General features: G+C 46.9%; 1 protein-coding gene across 1 annotated transcript in view; it reads right to left on the minus strand.

Moving 5' to 3' along the window:
* Positions 1–16931, minus strand: part of CCL20 (C-C motif chemokine ligand 20) — a 30663-nt gene extending 13732 nt beyond the window's left edge. Inside the window, exons 1-2 of the mRNA XM_078667988.1 lie at positions 16750–16931; positions 3027–3144 (exon numbers count right to left, since the gene is read on the minus strand). Coding sequence (XP_078524114.1) covers positions 3027–3144; positions 16750–16825 — 194 coding nt within the window. The 5' untranslated portion in view covers positions 16826–16931. The remainder of the gene's footprint in view (positions 1–3026; positions 3145–16749) is intronic.
* Between the last annotated feature and the right edge of the window lie 7560 nt (positions 16932–24491).

Below are 24491 nucleotides of genomic sequence, written 5' to 3' on the forward strand. Positions count from 1 at the left end.
ACAAAATGTTCTTAGCCATGTTATCCACCTCCCATTGGATAACATGGCTAAGAACTGGTCAGAATTATTTACAACAAGGGATGGTGATGGACAGAGTCTCTGAATTAAGCAGAGTACTCTCACCCAGTCAAGAGATCAGGGCTAGATCCAACACCGTTTTTTAGCTCATTGCACCATCCCAGTTTCAGAACCTGGCTGTATGCAAATTAGTCTGTCCCTGGCCCAGTGCATCATGGGAACAGGGCAGACCAGACTACAAAAGCCAATTCTTACACTGGGAAGGAAACAAGCTTCCGGGGACCGGTTTCTGCCATTTCAGGCGTCTTCGGCCCGGCTTGCTTGAATCCTGATGGTGCAATGAGCAAGGGACTCACATCTGAGTATACCCTTCCACGCTTAGGGTGGACAAAATTATTTACAACAAGGGGTGGTGATGGACAGAGTCTCTGAATTAAGCAGAGTACTCTCACCCAGTCAAGAGATATGGGCTAGATCCAACACCGTTTTTTAGCTCATTGCACCATCCCAGTTTCAGAACCTGGCTGTATGCAAATTAGTCTGTCCCTGGCCCAGTGCATCATGGGAACAGGGCAGACCAGACTACAAAAGCCAATTCTTACACTGGGAAGGAAACAAGCTACCGGGGACCGGTTTCTGCCATTTCAGGCGTCTTCGGCCCGGCTTGCTTGAATCCTGATGGTGCAATGAGCAAGGGACTCACATCTGAGTATACCCTTCCACGCTTAGGGTGGGCTTGTCTCCTTTCTGGTGAAGAATTGGCTTGGTAGTTTGGTCTGCCCTGTTCCCATGATGCACTGGGCCAGGGACAGACTAATTTGCATATAGCCAGGTTCTGAGCTGGGATGGGGCAGTGAGATAAATAACGGTGATGGATCAAGCCCTGATCTTTGGACTGGGTAAGAGTGGTCTGCTTAATTCAGACACTCTGTTCATCATCACCCCCTTTTCTGAATCATTTTTGGCCACTATAGGTGTGGCAGGGTATACTCAGACATGAGTCCCTTTCTCACTGCTCCATCAGGATTCAAGCAAGCCGGGCCGAAGAGGCTGAAATGCCAGAAACCGGTCCCCGGTAGCTTGTCTCCTTTCTGGTGAAGAATTGGCTTGGTAGTTTGGTCTGCCCTGTTCCCATGATGCACTGGGCCAGGGACAGACTAATTTGCATATAGCCAGGTTCTGAGCTGGGATGGGGCAGTGAGATAAATAACGGTGATGGATCAAGCCCTGATCTTTGGACTGGGTAAGAGTGGTCTGCTTAATTCAGACACTCTGTTCATCATCACCCCCTTTTCTGAATCGTTTTTGGCCACTATAGGTGTGGCAGGGTATACTCAGACATGAGTCCCTTTCTCACTGCTCCATCAGGATTCAAGCAAGCCGGGCCGAAGAGGCTGAAATGCCAGAAACCGGTCCCCGGTAGCTTGTCTCCTTTCTGGTGAAGAATTGGCTTGGCAGTTTGGTCTGCCCTGTTCCCATGATGCACTGGGCCAGGGACAGACTAATTTGCATATAGCCAGGTTCTGAGCTGGGATGGGGCAGTGAGATAAATAACGGTGATGGATCAAGCCCTGATCTTTGGACTGGGTAAGAGTGGTCTGCTTAATTCAGACACTCTGTTCATCATCACCCCCTTTTCTGAATCGTTTTTGGCCACTATAGGTGTGGCAGGGTATACTCAGACATGAGTCCCTTTCTCACTGCTCCATCAGGATTCAAGCAAGCCGGGCCGAAGAGGCTGAAATGCCAGAAACCGGTCCCCGGTAGCTTGTCTCCTTTCTGGTGAAGAATTGGCTTGGTAGTTTGGTCTGCCCTGTTCCCATGATGCACTGGGCCAGGGACAGACTAATTTGCATATAGCCAGGTTCTGAGCTGGGATGGGGCAGTGAGATAAATAACGGTGATGGATCAAGCCCTGATCTTTGGACTGGGTAAGAGTGGTCTGCCTAATTCAGACACTCTGTTCATCATCACCCCCTTTTCTGAATCGTAAGAACTGGTCAGAGCAGGCGTTAGCTTAGCGCGAATATTTCCAACGCTACGCCTGCCTTGTTAATAGGCGATAGCGACGTTATCGACTGCTTTCAGTCGCTAACGGGTTGGGTACGCCCACTTTGCATGTCATTAGCGATAAACATCGCTGACATGCAAAGCGGGCCCCAAACCGCTCGCTATTGCCAAAAAGCTGTCGCTAACATCAGTTAGCGACAGCTTGCTAATGGGGCGATAGAATTATCGCCGCTTAGCGGCCGAAAACGGCTGCTAAATCGGCGATAATTGTCTATCGCCCCCCCTTGGTAATATGCCCCATAGTTCAATCAGTAAATCTTAAAAAATCGTACTACTGCTGATGTTGTTTTAAATTAACACCCTGAACAAATCAATTATTCTTCTGTGTGGCGCTTGGCTGGTGATTTGAACTTGAATTCAAGACCTGCAAAAGTAGAATAAATCATTTGCAAACTTTAGCTGTTTTCTTCACTGGCTTGTGAATGTTTATCAGGCCTTTTTTGAAGTTCATAAAGAATTATATAAAAGGATAACAAAATTATATTTGTACGAATCGTATTTATATGAAAGTTTCTATAATACAGGGAATGTACATACTACATTAGTAATATTTGTATAAGTTTTTTGCTTGATTTTCTCACCACCACAAGCTCTTTTTCACAGTATGTAACTCCCAGAAGTGTACATAGAGACGTACGAATGTGAGTTACTCCAGTCATATGCTTGAGTAAAAATCTTATCATTTCCAGTGCAGGAAAGGGTCGAATTGGAGTTTGTGAGTGCCCACTATTTCACAAGTTTGTGTGCGGTCTTAAACTTTAAAAGCAAACCACACTTTGGTCGACCCGCTCCTTGCTTTCGATGTACTTCTGCGGATTTCTGTGAACTCATAGTGGAGAAGTCTGTAGTTGTAAAACCATTTATGCCTGTCAGAAAACATTCTGTTTGCCATCCCTGGGTATGTGACTCTTAGCACGCCCTGGTCAGTCATTACTCACATTACGGCATCTATGTCACAGATTTCTTCCGCACTCTGAATAGTGAAACTCCTCACGGCATGTCTTGGAAGAGGTTTCCTTGTATAGCGGTAACAGCAATCATAATTGGTTGGAAAGGCTGAAACAGAAGATAAAGTAAACAATGACATTAATAGGCTAATGGAGAAAAAAAACCTTCAAGAAAATGGAAACTAGATTACTTAAAGGAAAGTTATTAAAACTATGTTGCTCCCCAGAAAAGAGTTGAAAGTTAGCCAAAGGTTTGAGGATGTAGCCTCGAAGCTGAGGAACCAGGTTCGAGTTTTGGCAGGGAAGCTCAGCATCCTGTGATTCTGGGAAAATCACTTAGGGCGAGATATACGACCGTTCCAATTTGCGAGTCGCAAATTGCATCGTTTTGTGACTCGCAAAAAGGAATTTACAACTCAGAAACTGTTTGCGATTTCTAATGAGGTCGCAAATTGCCTGCCTCGTTCATGAGGCAGGTGCAATTTCAGACACCATTCGGAATGGATAGCTCTCCCAGGGATGGTGGAATGCTGGGATCAGTGGCCCACAATGTCTGTGACTGCTTTTTCAATAAAGTAGTTTTTAGGGCTCGGCCTACATCCCACGAAGTGGGTGTGGCTTCAGAGTTCTTTTGAGAGGAATTCGAAAATCTAACCTGGGAATTCCAGAAAAGCGCGTTAATTTTGTTTGTTATTTATGGCAGCAGCATGGCAATTGGCCCTCGCGTGGCTGTGCTTTTACAAGGCAGCACTCAATAGGCCATAGTCTGTAGAGTTTCTCCACTTCCTGCATATTCCGTGCGGACACACGCAGCAGAAGGCTATAATTCATCAATTACCAGCTGTCAGGGGCTACTGTAATTGAAGCCAGATGCTGGGCGCGCATTCAGCACTCTCCAGTTACTTGCATTTTTTTTTTTACAATACGATCGCTTTCGCGATCGGTTGAAGTGACGCTTGCTTTTAACTTCTGGTTAGCAGATGTCCGGGCTTCACAAGCAAAGCATTGTTGTGAAGGTGTGGCGAAGCCGCGTGACAGACTCTAGACCCTACGCTTTCACTGAGTGCATGACTGTGAAAGTCCATTTCTCACTATCATCTTTGTGGACTCAGCTGTGAGGGTGTAACTCGAGTGTGTTCTCTGCGTGCATGAGTAGGAAGATGCATCTCATACTACCTCTGAGTGCACCACTGCGTAGGCACACCACGTGTTTGACCCTTGGGGTCGTGGGGTCACAGCAGTGGGGGCGCATGTGACGTGTGTGACCCTTGGGGTTGTGGAGTCCAGGCAGTGAGGGCGCATCTCACATGTGTGACTCTTGTGTGCACGGCAGCGGCTGCGTTAGTGCACATCCTCGTGAGCTCGGTCTGAGGCGCCGCCCGTGCTTGTATTATCTCGTCCTAGCCCGTGTGTGTGTGTTTTGGGAGGGAGGCACTGGAGGGTGGGGGAGCACTATCATCTTTGTGGACTCAGCTGTGAGGGCTTAACTCGCGTGTGTTCTCTGCGTGCATGAGTAGGAAGATGCATCTCATACTACCTCTGAGTGCACCACTGCGCAGGCACACCACGTGTTTGACCCTTGGGGTCGTTGGGTCACAGCAGTGGGGACGCATGTGACATGTGTGACCCTTGGGGTTGTGGGGTCCGGGCAGTGAGGGCACATCTTACGTGTGTGACTCTTGTGCGCACGACGGCGGCGGCTGCGGAGGCATTGCTGCACATCCTCGTGAGCTCGGTCTGAGGCGCCGGCCGTGCTTGTATTATCTCGTCCCAGCCCATGTGTGTGTGTTTTGGAGGGGCAGCACTGGAGGGTGGGGGAGCTGCGGGACACGAGGCGGTTCTGTGGACAGCAGCCAAGAAACCTGTCAGGTGAACAAACATGGAACCTCTTTGGGGCAGAGTGACGTCACTGTTTTCTTAACTCCAAGTCTTGAATTAATCATGAAGCTGCGATGGTTCCCGTGCTCAGGGGCGTGCGCGCTCCCGCTGCACTGGAGGGGAGCTATTAATCTTTATACGGATTTCCGGAGCATATTGAAATAAATCGAGATTCACTTAAGGAGGCGCGTGCACGCTGTTAGGACGAATCAACATTTATGAAGTAAGAATCGTTGCGGCAGGCTCTAATACACGAATTAAAACACAACTTACAAAATAATAATTACATAACGCAAATCTGCTGTTAAGCGCTCTATGTCACACCTGCTAATATTTCTCAATTTATATTACGCTGCTTTTCTGCTTTGGCAGGATTTCAACTCATGACTCAGAGAACGCTCTATTTTGTTAGCGGCGAAAGATAACAGGAAGCAACAGAACTTAAGCTGAGATACTACCGATACAAACAGCCCTGCACGATGCGCCTTCTTTTGAGGCAGAACACTCCAGCGCGCCTCCTGTTATTTCTGAAAGCAAAGTAAGGTTTGCTTGCCAGCGCCAAATGTCAAACACGGCTTCGTAGGAAACACAAGGGCATATTATCTGTCTTTGTAGGCTCTGCTATGTGATAATTTATCTGGCGTGCTCTCTCCGGCAAACACAAGCAGAGACACATGAAATAATCAATCTAATTATGTAGCTGTTTTGAGAAATAGAAACAAAGGAAGGTGTTTTTTTGTGTGAGCCACTACAAAGGATTTCACGAAAACCTAACACAGCTGATGAAAATAAACGAAGTGCTTGTAAGCTGTTACAATATTAGAGCAAATCAACTTTTACAGGTTTCATATGCAGCCTAGGCGGAGGTGCCTTTCTCACTGCCCTCCACCTCTCTAAACTTCTTGCCTCAAACCTGATACCTCACCTGTCTCCACCCATCACCATCCTGCCCCCTCGTGTCCATTCGGGCTTCCTGTATCCCGTGCCTCGCCGCTCGCTGTGCCTCAATCCACCTTTCCCTCCCGTATCGCTCTCCCAGTCTCTCGCTCTTATCTCATCCGCGCTGTATCTTCCAGGGCTGCAGCCCTCCTTCCCTCTCGCCCCCTTCTACCCCTCAGCTTCTCTTGCCTCAATCCTACCCCTCCCTAACCGCCTGTCCCACCCCAGCCCCCGCACCGGTCACCACCACCCTTCTCCCTCTATCTCTCTTCAGCACCTTCTCTGCACCCCGTTCCCTCGCCACTGATTTCGCTTATCCTCCCTCCCCCGCCTTCTGTGCTATCTACACTGCCCCTTTCCTCGCACCAGTTCCACGTCCCTGTCTCCCGCCTGCCCTGCTCTTCACCACAAGCTGTATCTTATTCCTCTTTTTCTACCCCTATCTTCTCCAGGATACAAGAGACCATCTACCCTATTGCACATTTTCCGCCTCGCACCACCTTTTCTTTCGTATTCTGCCTGTCTGCCCCTCCCCCGCCCGTTTATATTTCTGCGCATGTTTTTCTCCCTATTATAGGCCTGCTCTGCCCATTCCCGTCCTGTTCCTCCCTGCCCCCTCCCCTCACTTCCCTATTTGGCCTTCTCTGCTCTCCTGAATGCACAATTTCAGCTATATTGGGTTCTTTCCCCGCGTGCCGCTCTCCCTTCTAGTTTCCTTGCCCTCTACTGCTCTGCAAAAGGCACCCACCTTTCTGAGTCACTGCCTCTCCACCTGCCAATGCTTTTCTTCTCCTTTTCCAGGTTCCGTGTTCTTCCTTCCCTTTCCACGCCTCAAGCACCCCCTCTCATTCCGATAGCACACCTCTATCTTTCTCGTATGTTTCCTCTCTCCACCTTATCTCTAATTCCACTTCATTTTTTATATTCTACCTTCTTAATTCCCTTTTATGTTGCTAATGTCCCCATTAGCCCCCGCCCCATTTCAAAACCACTCGTGTCCCTGCCCTTTCCCCTAGTTAACTCTCCCCTCCAGATGCCTTTCCTCACTGCCTCTGCGTTGCCTGCCTCTCCTCTCTGCCCCTGCGTTGTCCTGCCGCTCGTCTCTGCCCCTGCGTTGTCCTGCCTCTCCTCTCTGCCCCTGCATTGTGTCCTGCCTCACCTCTTCCCCCCTTGCATTGTGTCCTGCCTCACCTGTCCCCCCTTGCGTTGTGTCCTGCCTCTCCTCTCGGCACCTGCGTTGTGTCTTGCCTCTCCTCTCTGCCCCTGCGTTGTGTCTTGCCTCTCCTCTCTGCCCCTGCATTGTCCTGCCTCTCCTCTCTGCCCCTGCGTTGTCCTGCTTCTCCTCTCCGCCCCTGCGTTGTCCTGCCTCTCCTCTCTGCCCCTGCCTTGTGTTCCGCGTCTCCTCTCTGGCCCTGCGTTGTACTCTCGCTACTCTCTGGCCCTGCGTTGTCCAGGCTCTCCTCTCTGGCCCTGCGTTGTGTCCTGCCTCTCCTCTCTGCCCCTGCGTTGTCACCTGCCTCAACTCTTTGCCCCTGCGCTGTGTCCTGCCTCTCCGCCCCTGCGTTGTATCCTGCCTCTCCGCCTCTGCGTTGTATCCTGCCTCTCCTCCCCTGCGTTGTGTCCTGCCTCTCCACCCCTGCGTTGTGTCCTGCCTCTCTTCCCTGCCCCTGCGTTGTCACCTGCCTCTCCTCTGTGCCCCTGCGTTGTGTCCTGCCTCTCCTCCGTGCCGCTGTATTGTGTCCTGCCTCTCCTCTCTGCCCCTGCGTTGTCACCTGCCTCTCCTCTCTGCCCCTGCGTTGTGTCCTGCCTCTCCTCTCTGCCCCTGCGTTGTCCTGCCTCTTCTCTCTGCCCCTGCGTTGTCCTGCCTCTCCTCTCCTCTCTGCCCCTGCGTTGTTGAAGACCGGGCACATGTTACTTGAGGCACTCTGGTGTGGTGGTGTTAAAGACAGGGGCACTGCTTTTAGAGTCTTTGGCTCCTAAGGGGGACCCCAATCACCTTCCAGCTCATTCACAGGAGCGCTTCCATGCTCCCCCATCTGACCAAAGCTTCCATTCCAGACAACAGACCCCAGTGTCTCACAGAAGATCACACAACACCACACAGACACACACCACACAGACACAAACCACACACACCCCACACACACACCCCACACACACACCACACACACACCACACACACACACACACACACAACACCACACACACACAGCACACACACACACACTCACCACCACACACTCACCACCACACACTCACCAGGCACACACACACACATCACCAGCCATCGGTGCACACTTTCAACAGGCACACACAACACCAGCCGTCACTGCACGCTTTCACCAGGAACACACACACCACCAGCCGTCAGTGCACGCTTTCACCAAGCACATACAACACCAGCCGTCATTGCACGCTTTCACCAGGCACACACACCACCAGCCGTCTGTGAGTGAAAGTGACTGCAGAGTGAGAGTGACAGCATGATTGACAGCAGAGTGAGAGTGACTGCAGAGTGAGAGTGACTGCAGAGTGAGAGTGGCTCTGGAGAGTGAGTGTTCCAGAGAGAGCAGGGTATGCGTGTGCGCTTACACGGTGCACTGACACACAGGAGCTAACACAAAGAACAGGTGAACACGTGTCTTGGGAGCTTCATGGAGGCAGCCGGCCTTCTGTGAGGGGAGCAGCAAGGAGGGGACGCCCCAACCAATCAAGCCCAACTACTCACAACCTACTGTACGATTACAACACAGGCCAAAGGGCAGAGCTAGGTCTTTTTGAATTACGTAGGGTGAGCATTGTGTGAGTGTTTAGGGTGAGCAGTGTGTGAGTATGCAGGGTGAGCAGTGTGTGAGTATGCAGGGTTAACAGTGTGTGAGCATGCAAGGTGAACATTGTGTGAGTGTGTAGGGTGAGCAGTGTGTGAGTGTGCAGGGTGAACATTGTGTGTTTGTAGGGTGAGCAGTGTGTGAGTGTGTAGGGTGAGCAGTGTGTGAGTCTGTACGGTGAGCAGGGGGAGAGTGTGTAGGGTGAGCAGTGTGTGAATGTTCAGGGTGAACATTGTGTGAGTGTGCAGGTTGAACAGTGTGTGAGTGTGCAGGGTGAACAGTGTGTGAGTGTGCAGGGTGAGCAGTGTGTGAGTGTGCAGGGTGAAAATTGTGTGAGTGTGTAGGGTGAGCAGTGTGTGAGTGTGTAGGGGCAGTGTGTGAGTGTGCAGGGTACGAAAACTCGAACTAAGTCCACCACACACACACATAAGACCACACACATAAGACCACACCCATAAGACCACACACACACCACCACACACACTCTCACACCACACTCTCACCACCACACACTCACCACCACATACTCACCACCACACACTCACCACCACACACTCACCACCACACACGCAACCACACACACAACCACACACACACCACCACCAGCCGTCAGTGCACACTTTCACCGGGCACAAACACCACCAGCCGTCAGTGCACGCTTTCACCGGGCACAAACACCACCATCTGTCAGTGCAGGCTTGCACCAGGTACACACCACCAGACGTCAGTGCACGCTTTCACCAAACACACACACACCACCAGCCATCAGTGAACACTTTCACCATGCACACACAACACCAGCCGTCAGTGCACGCTTTCAACAGGCACACACACCACCAGCCGGCAGTGCACGCTTCCACCAGGCACACACACCACCAGCCATCAGTGCACAATTTCTACAGGCACACACACCACCAGCCATCAGTGCACACATCAATTGTTAAAGCATCCACAATTACCTATTTTAGCAATCGCAATATGGTGCACTTTACTTTTACACATATTCATCTAAAGCGCAGCATGCCACCAATGCTACAATTCCAATCCAACCCACATAATTCCACTACACACCACATGCATACACTCCATAACACATGGCTAAAAGACATTGCCATTTACAATGCCATTAGCTCTAACTCAAATAAATCCGAAACCTATTGCCTTTCCAATGCTTGTTTAAAAAATGCAGCCTGTTTTCCTTAACCTGTGCGCTGCGCCCTTCGGCCAACGGCCGTCGCGAGCACTACCTCGTAGTGCTGCCCACGTCCGTTGGCCGACACGGTCCTGCCCACGCAAGAAATCACCCGCACCGCGGCGGAATTTATGCCGCTGTTAACGGGTTAATCTGCAGATTATAACAAAATAATTTTTTGTTTCTAGCTCAAACGGATCAAAACTTTGTAAAAATGTAGCGACGTGTTCGCATATATGAGAAAGCCATTCTCAAAGGGTAACTGGTCATCTTACAGTTGCTTATTTCTGTATTTTGTTGTTAGACAGGTATTGTGAAATCTTTGCCCAGACAATATTTCCATTTATAAAAATGGAAAAATTATTAAGTAATACTAAAAAAAATGCCACTTTTGTTCGCATATTTCTCCTTTTTTTGCCACATAGTTTAGTCAACCCTGATGCATAATTTGACACTGCCTTGCCGCATTATTCCAGTGGTCCTGCATGTAACCAACCAGTAACAAAGAGGAGGCCGTAGAGGTATCACGATTGGGTCAAAGAGTCAATGATTTAATGTCATCGGAGGTCAAAGGATTTGCTCGAATATTCGCTGCTGCTAGCATTTTAACAAAATTAAGTCCATGGACAGTTCAGGATGTAATTCTACCTGTGGTAGAAAAATGCTTGCAAATAGAGGGGGAGAGGATTGCTGCATATCTTTCAGCATATATTTTATAACAACTTTAACCTTAGGCCCCTAGAGATAAAATGGAGTGCTCACAAGTGCCCAACGCCTAGAAGTGAACATACTTGGGATGTGCCCTGACACTTGAGACAGCTGAGCATCATACTCTGAGGTTTTAGCTAACTGCTCATTGCATTCTGGGACATAAAACTTTGCCTTTAACCTTCTCTAAGCAGTGCTTTAAATTGCCAGGCTCTGAGTACCTACACCTATTGTATTTATTAGAAAGAGTACCAGCACTTCTGAGAATTAATCAATTACTGCTAATGATAGAGCATCAGCACATCTCAGTAGAAGTGGGTAGTATGTGATTTTGAGTACCTGTATTTCCAACTATCAATCTGAGACACTGATTGCTCAAAAGTAACAGTATACAGTGTTGCTGGTTACAGATTCAGGACTGACCGAAGGTGTCACACGTGGCTTGGCCTAAACTCTAGCTCTCTTTGATAGTGCCATGCACTCTTGTATCACTTTCCTCCCTCAACACGGCCGGACTGGGAACTGAAACCAGCCCTGGCAATCAGCTTGACCAGCCCCGGAGGGGAGGGGGGGACATCACTCGCTCCCACTTATGTTACAGGCGGCCCCCTGTAATAAAACCAGCTCCCAGGGGTCCACCCTTCCGGTCCACCTGGAAAACGCCCAGTGACTGCTATGACCAGTCTGGCCCTGTCTCTCAATGGCGTGGTTACAATAATCTGGCATTGCTATGTGATCTGATGGGAGTTTTGACAGGACTGGTGTAGGTAATAATTAGGGGTAGAGAGGGACTTTTAGGGTTAAGGAAAGGGTAGTGTTAAAGGAATGTAGAAAAGCAAAGGGTGAGCTCTTGCATGCAGTGAAATCCAAGTTCCGCCCTGATATGGTGGCATATAGATCTAGATACTGACAGGCACTAGAGTATGCCAAGAAACAATGGGAATGTTCCTTATGGTTCTTTCTACACTGTGCATTGGTAGCTAAAGATAATAAGTTTTTTTAAGAAAAGCAGCTCAATGTCTGAAGGGACCCAGGTCTGCTCTGGAGTTTACAGTCCAACCAGAAGAGAGGTAATCCCATTTTAGGGGGCTATACCCTCTAGGAAACATGGAGGAAGAGGAGTGTGTAGGCACGAAAGAGAAAGCCCCATCTGTCACTGTTGACGCCCTAAAAATATCTCTCGAGGAAACCCAAGTAGCCATTAGCTCCTGTATCCCAGCTAGAGCCCCTGGCCCAAATTGAATCCCCAACAATCTATATAGAGAGGATTTAGAAGTCTGGGCCCCATATATAAATATGTTAACCAATGCTATCCTTTCAGGTATGGAAATTCCTACTTCCTGGAACTTAGTTGAGATTATATCTATCTAGAGGGAAAGGAGATTGACTGATCGGTCTGCTGGACGGGTTTGCCCTAAGTGACTATTTGCAGAAAATGTTCTGCAAGCAGCTACTGGCCCGCATCAAGGATTTGATCCTAGAGTCAAATATTCTGTCTGACTTCCGGGTGGGCTTTCAGGCTAATACTAGACCCCTGGACCAGAACCCTGGAACAAGTATTCCACTTTATCTGCATTTATTGGAGAGAGGTTGCCATCAAAAGGGGGAAGCTGTATGTAGCCTTTGTAGATCTAAGTACCGCCTTTGATCTGGTCCCTCGAGCTAAACTCTGGAGGGTGGTGGCAGAGTTGGGACTCCCTCAGAATTTGCTTCACATTTTAATTCGTCTGCACTCAGCTAATAAAGTCCATGTTAGGTGGGGGGACGAAGGTCAACTAACCGAGCTCTTTACGATAAATCGGGGAGTAAGACAGGGATGCGTTTTAGTGCCCACCCTATTCTCGCTTTTTATCAAAAGGGTAGCAGGCTTCCTCAATAGGGATGGGTGCGTGTAGTATCCTGATGTTATGGATTGCCTCTGTCATGTTTCCCTGTCCCTGGCTGCTCAGCCTGTGTGAGTGTTCTGAATGGAATGTTTGGTGTGTGGGCTATGAGTGGAATGCTTGGGTGACTGGCTAGCAGGCTGCCCCTGGTGGGGTTGCAGTAGCATTTTACCTGGATCTGTTCTAACTGTTTACCTGCCTACCTTCTACTTGAATAAACTTCCGTTGACTTCTTCACTCCAGGGTGGTCCCTCTTTACTGCAGTGCGATGCCACAAAAGTCGGGAGAGAAGAGTGCCCGCACTTCTCTTCTCTTCGCTGACGATGCACTACTAATATCAAAGTCCCCACAAGGTCTCCAACAGCTACTAAACAATTTTAAACTCTTCTGTGACGAGCGTGGCCTGGAACTCAATGAGGTAAAATCAAAATATATGATATTTTCCAAGGGGATTTTTTAGCCCTCTAAGAGACGTATGCATGTAGGGGACCGGGCAATAGAACTAGTCTCTGTTTTTGACTATTTGAGGATCCGTTTAACTCCAAACTTATGCTGGGCATCCCATATGGAGAAAACACAGTTGTCCCTAACCCAGCAGACCGCCCACATAAGCAAGATTCATAAAAATATGGTGTCTAGGATAGTGGCCCTAGCATTAGAAATATATAACATCAAAGCCTTAGGAACTGTTTTACATGGAGCATAACTGTGGGGTAGCAGGAATACTGACTGTCTTACTGTTATAGAGCATTGCTTTATAAGATCCCTTTTTAATCTACCAGCCAGTACCCCATGACTCCAATTTACCTGGATCTGGCCCAAAGAAAATTAGATCACAAGATGATCTACAAGCATTTAATGTTCTGGCATCGCCTATGGACAATTGAGGAGCGTGCCCCCTACAGAGTGGTAATTAGGGACCTTGCTACACAGTCTAAGGTTATTACAATCTCCTGGTTTAGTACCCTGAGAGATCTGTTGAGGAAATCAGGGATTGAGGTTTATTGGTCAAGTCCTGAGGAATTGCGTTCAATTCCGAAGTGCGGGGTCAAAACCCTTTATTGGAAGTCCACTCTGGTGAAAGATGTGACAAATCCGGTGGGCACTCTGACCCAGGAGTTTATGAACTTTAAACCTCTCCCATTGTTTGAGGAAATAATTGATGAAATTATTCCTCCCCTCCCATGTAAATTATTCCTCCAGTTCAGATATAACAAGCCCCTTCCCACTAAACTGTTTTGTTATAAGTGGCACACTAATGATTCTTCTGATAATAAATGTCCAGCTTGCAAAGGAAGCTTTGAATCCCTAGTCCGTCTGTTATTCTCCTGCCCCCATTATAAGACCTTGAGGGGAAAGTGGATAATCCCCTTGTGTAAGCTTATCAGACCTGGCCACTACCTCAATGTGCTGAGAATCCTTTCTACAGACACCCGTTGAGTAAAAGTCTTTGGCTTACCTAACTTTTTGTTAGCTTTCTGGATCAAACTTCCAAAATGTATTGTATAATAATTTGTTATTGTATATTTAACTGTATATATGGAAGAGATGTTATCTTTTAATGGCTCCTATGTTTTTATGCATATTTAACTTGTTTCTTTTTCAATGTACTTTTTAAGATCCTTGTGATCAAAATAAAGTTACGATGATGATGATTGTTAAGGGTTAGTGAGAGGTTTTTAGGGTTCGTTAATGGGTAGTGCCAATGGGAAGTAATTGTTTTTAGAATTCTGGGCAGGGCAGTTTAAACTGTGATACGTCATTTTTAGGGTTCAGGAATGGTTAGTGCTAAGGGGTTGTAAGAGTTTTCTAGGGTTCGGAAAAGGGTAGTATTAAGAGGCAATGAGGGATTTTGGGGGGTTAGGGATGTCTAGTGTTATGGGGTAGTAAGGAGTTTTTGGAGTTTAGGAATGGGTAGGAAGCTATTTTTTTAGGTTTCAAGAAAGCGTAGTGTCATGGTGTGGTAAGGAGTTTTCAGGGTTCAGGGAAGGGTAGTGTTTGTGGGTTTATGGATGGGAAGAGTTTAGGGGTAGTAAAGAGTTCTAGGGGTCAGGGATAATTTCTCTTCAGGAGTAGTATGGGTTATTTTTCAGTATACATGTATAATATAAAGTCATCCATGGTTATGGTTTGCGTTATAGTAACTTAGACTCAATGTATGTGCTTGTTACTGATACACATGTGACCTCAAGTTTAGAATGTTAAATCCTGACAAAACTGCCTTTATACTTGTGTGGGTGACAAAATGAGCACTATTAAGTTGGGTAATGGTAACGCCTGTTATTTGCAGTGTTATGAATCAGCTTATCTGTCAAAGAAAGAGCTTAACAAAACAAGTACTGGCAAAGTCAATAGGTATGGGCCTAATGCGCCAACACACATGACATTAGCACATTTGAGTTAGAAACACCAAAAAGGATCATGGGGAGAGTCCGGAGAAGGCTATAGTTTTAAAGTAGTCCCTCATGCAGTTTAAATCAAGCATTTGTGTGGAGAAGAGAGGATTCAGCCAATGGTGCTAGATGATAGGTGAATACTTAAATGGGCTGTGCCAAAATATGATTGACAAAATCTTTGGACAAAGGATGAAAAAGCGAATGAATGAAGAGAGCAATTGGTTGAAAGGGGGGAACCAAATACCACTCTGTATACATTGTTAGCAGTGGGCCTATTTCACAGCTTCATTGTCAAACGCAAGAACTAACACGTTAAAGTCATTTGTGCATTTCCTCATCTTCAAACCTCTCCCCCGCCACCTCTCTGTACTGCCTCTCAAGTTTTCTACAAGTTTCTACATGCATGGCTTAGCTCTTGTTTGCATTGAATGGTAGTTGCATCCACACTTGCTTCACCATTTTAAAACACACCAGTTTTTTCCGTTAGATCATGGATGTATCAGTGAATTGGTAAATGTTTCCTCCTAGGTGTCCCATGGGCCCCATGAAATGTTACTTATGAAGAAAAATAGCAGTGATCAACTGCATTCAGTTTCGGGGACTGTGACTATTTTTCATCAGCACAACAAGAAAGAAAGGCAGAAAAAAAGACAAAAAAGGAGAAAAAAGAAAGGAAAAGAGTGACAAAAGGAAAGGAGGGATGTAAGAACCTGCAAGGGCGAGATAAAGAGGCAGGAAGAGTGGGGGTGGGGTGGAAGAAAGAGGCAGGAAGCTGGAATCAAGACAAGCCTTGGTATTCAGGAACCCCAACCTTCGGCAGCACCCTAGAAGCTTCTAAGGAAAGTTTGCCGCTCTGCATTTATTTATTACAAATTAAGCATAGCTAAGGAGCTAACACTCATGCCCCTCCTTTTTTTCAACATAAAGCCCCTTCACCAGCAATCTATATGAACCTTTCTTAAATGTTTTACCTCTGCGGAAGCCACAGCCTAAGCAATTTCTGTAATTTGAACCACAAAACAATAACACAAATATAGAAACAAGTATATACACAACCATCTATTTTTCTTCCTAAAAGACAAAACGATATGCTAGACTCTGGCCTATCACTATGACTCTTTTTCTCCTGATGATGGTCCTTTTTGTAGGCCCACACCAATGCTTTAATTGAGGCCACCAATTGTCAATACCAGACTCTGTCTTCTGTACTTGCTCTATTCCTACAGGGATATCAACTCAATTTGTTGCCTCCAATTTCAAATGTCTTCACATTTGCAGAGCGGTTTGAAAAATTATATTTTCCATTTTACTTTATTGTTTACATATACTTTACTATTCTGCTAATCTAATTTTATTTTCAAAACTGTGGACCCCCTGTATAAGTTTTGTGGGCCCCAGGGGTTAACCCTGACCCCGGGTTAACCACCACTGCACCTAATCCTATTTGAGGTCTGCCCTTTCCTAATGCACGTTATTAGATTTAAGATTCCATAGTAATGTGGGCAATGCTCTATTCACAGAACAAACTGTGAGTGTGCCTTTCAACCACCCCTATTGGGTTGTGGCTATCAGTAGTGCAGCAGGTGCAGTGGCACCAGGACCACATGTGTAGGTGCTATCGCACACCATTTATAGCTGTTTTCACTACCCAATCAAGAAGCGAGGGGAGTGGGGGGGGGGGATATTAACTTCCTTCCTACATTAGGACCGTGGCACTGCAGCCTTACCTTACCAGCCAAAACCGCTAAGCATTTTGGGTCTCGTAGTTTTACTTTTCCTGTTCTAATGTTCGACCAACAAGTCCCTGTGTGCCTAGTGGTGTTGTCGGCAAAAACAGCGTATACCACGCACCAAAGGAGGCTACCGAAAGATTACAAGACCAACACTCACCTTCAGATATAAGAGGCGTGAGGAGAAGCCCCGCTAACAGGAAAGAAACAAGAGTGGCTGCTAGTAGACACTTCATCGTCTTGGTGAGGACTGTCTATCGCGCGCCTTTGAGAGATTCGCGTGAAGCCAGGAGAGGCTGAACAAAAACGGGCCTGTCTTTGGCAACGAGAGTTATATGCACTGCACTGCTTTGTGACAACCCAGCACCCACACGCCTCTTCTGGGTATTTCCCTTGTCACAGCAGAGGTTGTGAAATAGTTCTTGCTCTTTGTACACATGGAATCTGGTTTTACTAGAGACCAACGTGGTGTGCCATTGAGAACAGAAAAGAGGAAGCGCTGGCAGGTAAAATGTACAGCTCTGATGTCACCTTGGGTTTTCCTCTGCTCTGTGTCGTGGGATGGGTGCAGGTGGCATGGAGGAACACACAGACACGAAACCTTAAAAAAAACTCCAAACGTACAGATTATCAGCTGGATAGGCCGGTAGATAGATTTATCGGATCAATGGGCAGACACATTGGGGGGGATTCACATTTTTTTTCCGACTGGTGTAATTTCATGACCTTGGTGGTAAGTTAGGGAACCTTTTACCACCTATTATGAAAGCAGTTTTCTGGAAGTGGTAATGTGTGAGTAGATTTTTGAGCATATTTGTGGTGTAGTATCTTTCAGCTGGTGACATGTTCTTTTTGTTTTTTTCTACGGTGGTTTTGTGTAGCATTAGCACAATGTGATCTTGCTTTGTTGTATTGCCTTCTGTTTTGACGGTGTTGCTGTGTTGATCCCTATCATGGTTTTTTTTAATGTTGCTTTGTGTATGTCATTGCGTTATGCTCTGTTGTTTACTTGAGGCACGTCAACAAATGCTTCTACATTTCCAGCCAAATGCAGCACATACTTTACAAGTTCCAGTGACAAGCAACCATTTACGATTCTCTAAGGTGGTAAAATAGCGCTGCTCCAGGCCTTCAGCTGTTTATCGAACTGTGGCAGAACTGTCCCATAAATTAACACTTTCAGCGCTCACTTTATGTGATGGGGCCCCAAAAGAGATATAAAGAAGCAAAACTACTAACTTGGGGGTAGATGTATCAACATACCCTTTTGCGATTTCTAAATTGCGATTTTTAAGGAATCGCTATTTAGAAATCGCAAAATGGGATGTATGTAGAAATTCTCTATTTTTTAGCAATTTCTTATTCTTCCTTATTTGCGAATTCGCAAGTTGCGAATTCGCAATTAAGGAATATTTTCCCATTCATTCCTATGGGCCAGGAGGCCCATAGGAATGATTGTGAAATAATTCTCAATTTGCGAATCACAATTTGCTAATCGCAAATTGAGAATAATTTCAATGGTGCAGGGGTGTCTAAAGAACACCCTGCTGCACCCCTGAAATTTACATGTGTGTGCATAAAGCGCACATACATGCCCTATGGGCATGTATGTGCGTCACATGCCACCTTCACAAATGCCAAATTGTGCATTTTTAAAAGAATTTGCAAATTACCACCAACTACAAGTTGGTGGTAATTTGCGATTTCTTAACCTAAATTCGCAATTCCAAAATGCTACATACATAGCATTAAGGAATCACAAAATTGGGATTCCCTAAATGCTTAAGCAAAATAAGGAATCGCAATTTTTGCGATTCCTTATTTTGCGATTTTTTGTTACATGTCAAACATGCAAAAAGACCATTTGCGATTCGCAAATGCCAGAATTCTGCAAATTCCGGCCTTTGCGAATCGCAAACGGCTTGATACATCTACCCCTTGATGTTTAGAAAGCTACAGAGATCGGTAGGAACTTTTAACAATATTTATTCTTTTACCATGTTGCCATGTGGACCAGTGACACTTTGCCTATTGGCCACTTCACAGGGGCATAGCTTGTATTGGTGCAGCAGGTGCAGTGGCACTGGGGCCCAGAGGCCTGAGGGGCCCTCTCAACCCTGATTATTGCTGTATTTCACAGTTGAAACAATGAGCCCATTTATTCCCTTGCAATAGGGGCCATGACACATTGGCTACGTCACCGCCACTTCAGGGTACGTATTACATAGCAAAAGACATACCTTTATCAGAACTAATAACTTCTGTACTAAGGACAGACAGCCCACTATGTATTAAGGACATGGCTGACTGTACCTACCTCCATGGTATCTATATTTCTCATCCATTCATGTTGCTACACGATATGTAGATTGCTCCACAACTCTATTTTACTAAAGAGTCCTAAAGTGTACCCATATGTATATAAGTGGATTACTGTAACCCCTCACAAAAGTATGGGGAGTCAAGTGGCAGCTGGTTAATAGGGTTCTTCTCTTGTACTTCTCATCGTGGTGTTGACTGTTCTCCTGCCAATATACTTTCAGCCTTCCATCAGTGTTGCCCCTCACTTCCTTGAGTGTTCATGTGTGTCTGTACTACATGTGAAATTTGTGTTGGCCATGTGCTTTGGGAAAGATGTCCTTTTCAAGAGCACGGTGCACGTAGCTAAATATGGGATTTCTCTGCATTATGGTTAAGGTCATTTTGACTTTCCTGTCATTTGTGCAGGCACCTCAGTCATGAGCCTTGAAGACTCCTTTGTGGTTTCACCTGTGCGAGGTTTCTGGATGTGTTCCACATTCCGAACAGAGACAGGCCCATCAACAAAACCTACTCAAAACAACTTGGTGGCCAAGTAGAATAAGGCTCTGTCCAACATCATCTAGGCCCCCTTGTATTATCTGACCTGTAACTTCCCAGTACACATCACCACCTAAGTCAATTTCTTTCATGGGCGCCATTAGATGGCATACACTACACTAGCCACATGGGTGATGGCCCACTACTCCCGGAAGTCCTAAAGCTTTGTGTATGGTGTTAGTTGGCATTATTTTATGCTTGGGTCTCTTGTTTACCAGGGTGTATTTAAGGCTTCTTCAACAATACCCGTTGTTTCAAACATTTCAGCTGACTTATTTTATGCTCATTTCCTTTCTCCTTTTCATTATTCGGACACATCGTCTGTCTCCAGTGCAGGTGGGTCACAAATATACCCTCTAAACTTATTCCATGCACCCCACACTTTTTACCATTTTCGTGGACATCCGCGGTGGATAAAGACCGCCTTCTCCGCTACTATGGCCTCATCCATGACTTTACACCATTCCCGGAGTGTAGGTGTTTCCCCCGACCCCACATCTTAGCAATATTACGCTTGGCAAATGTCAGCCCCAACGTCACCCAATCCTGTGCCTGGTGGGTAAGATCATTGGGCTCCCATACATTTAACAAACATCATTTTGGGTCCGGTAATAGCGATATGTCCACAGTTTGTGAGACAGTGCGCATCACCTTAGCCCAGTAGGCTGCAATTTGTGGACATTGCCATATAGTGTGATAAAACAAGCCCTCCTCCCCACAGTTTCTCAGACAAATCTGGCGTTGTGCTATCCCTATTTGGTGGAGAGTCAGTCTAGTGTAGTAAGAACGATGTAGCACCTTTAGCTGCACTAGCCTTAATCGCAAGGGTATGGCAGCTTCTCGCGGAGATGACAATGCCTCCTGCCACTCCGCATCATCAAAGTCTCCCAAATCCCGGGACCATTTTTGTCTAAGTGTTATCGCTGGGTCTGGCAAATTATTAACTAATTTACGATAGGTAAAGGATGTAGCCCTCCTGTGCATATTCTCAGTCAATAGCCTATCCTCCAGAGGAGTAGCCTCTGGTATGATAGTGCCGGGCGGTAAAACTGTCTGCAGCGCCTGTCGAATTTGCAGATATCTGAACATTTCGGTCCGTGCCAGTTCGTATTGAGCCCTCAAATGTTCAAATTTGACCACCTCTCCTTTTTTCCAAAGGTCGACTACTGTGGAGATGCCTATGGCGTCCCAGTTCTTAAACCCCTTACTGTTCCTAAGTCGCCCAAGCTGCTGTGAGTCCCAGAGTGGTGTCATCTGCGTAATGACCCCCATGCGTTTTAATCTGACTTGCGCCTTGTACCATGTGTTAACCGTATGTGCTGTTGGGCCAATCAGGGAGGGGGGTCTGTATTTGTTGTACAGTGCCGCTTGCATTCCATTATTTTCCCAGCCCTTGCCTATCTGCTTGAAACACTGGATCTGCTTGAGGGGCATGTATCCATTGATTAATTATTTTGAGGTGAGCTGCCCAATAGTACAGCTGTATATTTGGGAGGGCTATCCCCCCCATCATACCAGCACCAAACAAGTTTACCTTGAGCAATGCGTGCCGGCTTATTCCCCCATAACAAACTGGAGACTTCAGCTGCTATTGCCTTAAAGTGGGTCGGCGGAACGGCAAACGGGGTGTTTTCTAGAACGTATAAAAACCCGGGGAGTGTCATCATTTTAAAAGCGCTGCTTTTTCCAGCAGTGTCAGTGGCAGGTTGTGTCAACACATCGTATCTCGCTTAAACCGTTCCAGCGGGGGCTTCAGATTTTTTGGATAGAATTCGTCAAACTCAGGCGTCACATAAATGCCCAAATATTTAAAGGCCTCAGCAGTGACCTGTAGCGGGCGGTTCTCAGGCAGCATTGGCGTGGAGCCATGTAAGACATATAGAATTGATTTAGACTAATTAATAGTATACCCTGACACCCGACCAAAAATGTTGCAGATAATTAAGAGCACTAAAATGGATCGTCTAGGGGACGTTAGGTACAGCAGCACATCATCCGCATATGAAGAAATGCGGTCTTCCCAGTTTTGTGTCCATCGAATCCCGCAGATCATTGGGTCCCATCTGATCCATGCCGCCAGGGATTCCAGGATTAATGCGAATAATAGTGGAGATAGGGGGCATCCCTGGCGCGTTCCCCGTGAAAGCGTAAAGTCCCTTGACATGTGACCATTAGCCAGAACATGTGCCAGGGGGTTGGAGTATAGCAAGCGCACCCATGCACAGAACTTTGGACCGAAGCCCAGGTGTCTAAGAACTGCTAAGAGATAAAGCCATTCCACCATATCGAATGCCATACGCGCATCTAGAGAGAGAATGACTGCAGGCTCCTGGATGTATGGCTTACGTGCTAATACCGCATGTAGGCGCCTTCGATTAAGGGCCGTGCTTCTGTGCGGCATAAACCCAGATTGATCTGGGAGAATTAAGGTTGCAAGGTGAGGGGTTAAGCACCTCGCCAGAAGCATGGCAAGAATTTTGGCTTCAGCGTTGATTAATGAAATTGGGCGGTATGAGGTGCATTCCTCGGGGGGCTTACCTGGTTTAGGGATTGCGACTTTGGTGGACATTCGTTGATCTCGTGGCAGTTCCCCTGTCTCGAGGCTTTCCAAAAACATATTTAAGAGGTACGGGTCTGTTACGTCCGCATCCTTCTTTGTAAAGTTCGATAGGTATTCCGTTAGGCCACACTGCCTTTCCTGAGTGGAGTGATCCATTGGCCATCTGCAGCTCGGCAACTGAGAGGTCAGCCTCCAGCAGGAGGGCCGCCTCAGGCAATAGTTTGGGTATATTGATATCTTTAATATAATTCTGAGCCTCCTCGGTAGTTAGGTTTGATCGCGAGGCATACACTTGCTCAAAATAGTCTGCCAGTGTATCCACTATGCCTTGCGGAGCACACACCAAGGAGTTAGTTGGAGTGCGTAATTGTGCAATCGTTCTGGGCGCCCGCTCCTTCTTATCTAGCCAGGCTAACATCTTACCTGCCTTGTCACCCAATTCGTACACTTTATGTCTGGTGGCTTGAAGCCGTGCTTTGACCATCTCTTTCTGATAGTCTAGAAACTCGCGTTGTTTACGCATAACCTGCAATGTATGGGGTGAAGGATTTTCCGCATGTTGATCATTGGCCCTTGTGAGCTCGGATTCTATAGTGTCTAACTCTGCCTGCTTTTCCCGTTTGTGTCCAGTAATTGACGCTATAGCCTGCCCACGCAGAACCGTTTTATAAGCCTCCCATAAGATGCTAGGTGACTGAACCGATAAGATATTTTCCTGGAATTACTGTCGCGTCGTCCCAGTGATGTCATTCAACACCTTGGGGATAAGTAGATATCCAGGGTGTATGGGATAGATGCGCCACCTTGCTCTATGATGATTCGTATAGGTCATTACTATCGGGGAGTGATCAGAGATACCCTTGGAGCGGTTCTCAACGTTCACAACTCTTGCTAAACTGTCCGGTGAAGTGAGGAAATAGTCAACTCGTGAGAGGCTGTTGTGTACGCTCGACTGAAAAGTGTGATGTTTTGTGGTGGGGTGCAGATACCTCCATGCATCTGTTAGACCAAGGGCGTCTATCAATCCCTGCATACGGGTAGTGCCTGTCATGTTCACTTTAGGGGGGTATCTATCCTGAGTCACGTCCACTATATAATTAAAGTCTCCTCCAATTAACATTTCCCCCTCTGGGAGAGCAAGTAAAAAGGCAGTGAGTGCAGGGTGAGCTATAGCATGGAGAGCTGGAGGGATGTATACTGAAACTATGTTAAAAGGCCTCCCTTCCCACTGACCAGTGACAGCCGCGAAGCGGCCCTGGCCGTCCGTCCGGGTTTGCTGGATTATCAACGGGAACTGTTTTTTGATCAGAATACCCACACCCCGTGACCCTGATGAGAATTCGGAATCCGCCACCATTTTATATCCCCATCGGTCCAGCGCCTCACACGCCGAACCCACCAAATGTGTCTCCTGTAATAGGACTATGAAAATGGATTGGTAGGCGCACAGCCAGTTTTTCGTGTAAATCTTTGTTCGTGTATTGTCAATTTTGGGTGCTACATACAGGTGGCGTGTCCGTCCAACACACGTATATATTGCTTATGACTCTTGTGCCACCATATGACTTGCTCACTGCACCATCAGGATTCAAGCAAGCCGGGCCGAAGAGGCTGAAATGCCAGAAACCGGTCCCCGGTAGCTTGTTTCCTTTCCAGTGTAAGAATTGGCTTTGTAGTTTGGTTTGCCCTGTTCCCATCATGCACTGGGACAGGAACAGACTAATTTGCATACAGCCAGGTTCTGAAACTGGGATGATGCAGTGAGCTAAAAAACGGTGTTGGATCTAGCCCTGATCTCTTGACTGGGTGAGAGTTTTCTGCTTAATTCAGAGACTCTGTCCATCACCACCCCTTGTTGTTAATTATTTTGTCCACCCTAAGCGTGGAAGGGTATGCTCAGACATGAGTCCCTTGCTCACTGCACCATCAGGATTCAAGCAAGCCGGGCCGAAGAGGCTGAAATGCCAGAAACCGGTCCCCGGTAGCTTGTTTCCTTTCCAGTGTAAGAATTGGCTTTGTAGTTTGGTTTGCCCTGTTCCCATCATGCACTGGGACAGGAACAGACTAATTTGCATACAGCCAGGTTCTGAAACTGGGATGATGCAGTGAGCTAAAAAACGGTGTTGGATCTAGCCCTGATCTCTTGACTGGGTGAGAGTTTTCTGCTTAATTCAGAGACTCTGTCCATCACCACCCCTTGTTGTTAATTATTTTGTCCACCCTAAGCGTGGAAGGGTATGCTCAGACATGAGTCCCTTGCTCACTGCACCATCAGGATTCAAGCAAGCTGGGCCGAAGAGGCTGAAATGCCAGAAACCGGTCCCCGGTAGCTTGTTTCCTTTCCAGTGTAAGAATTGGCTTTGTAGTTTGGTTTGCCCTGTTCCCATCATGCACTGGGACAGGAACAGACTAATTTGCATACAGCCAGGTTCTGAAACTGGGATGATGCAGTGAGCTAAAAAACGGTGTTGGATCTAGCCCTG

This window comes from Lissotriton helveticus, chromosome 11, assembly GCF_964261635.1.
Source record: "Lissotriton helveticus chromosome 11, aLisHel1.1, whole genome shotgun sequence".
Taxonomy (NCBI): domain Eukaryota; kingdom Metazoa; phylum Chordata; class Amphibia; order Caudata; family Salamandridae; genus Lissotriton; species Lissotriton helveticus.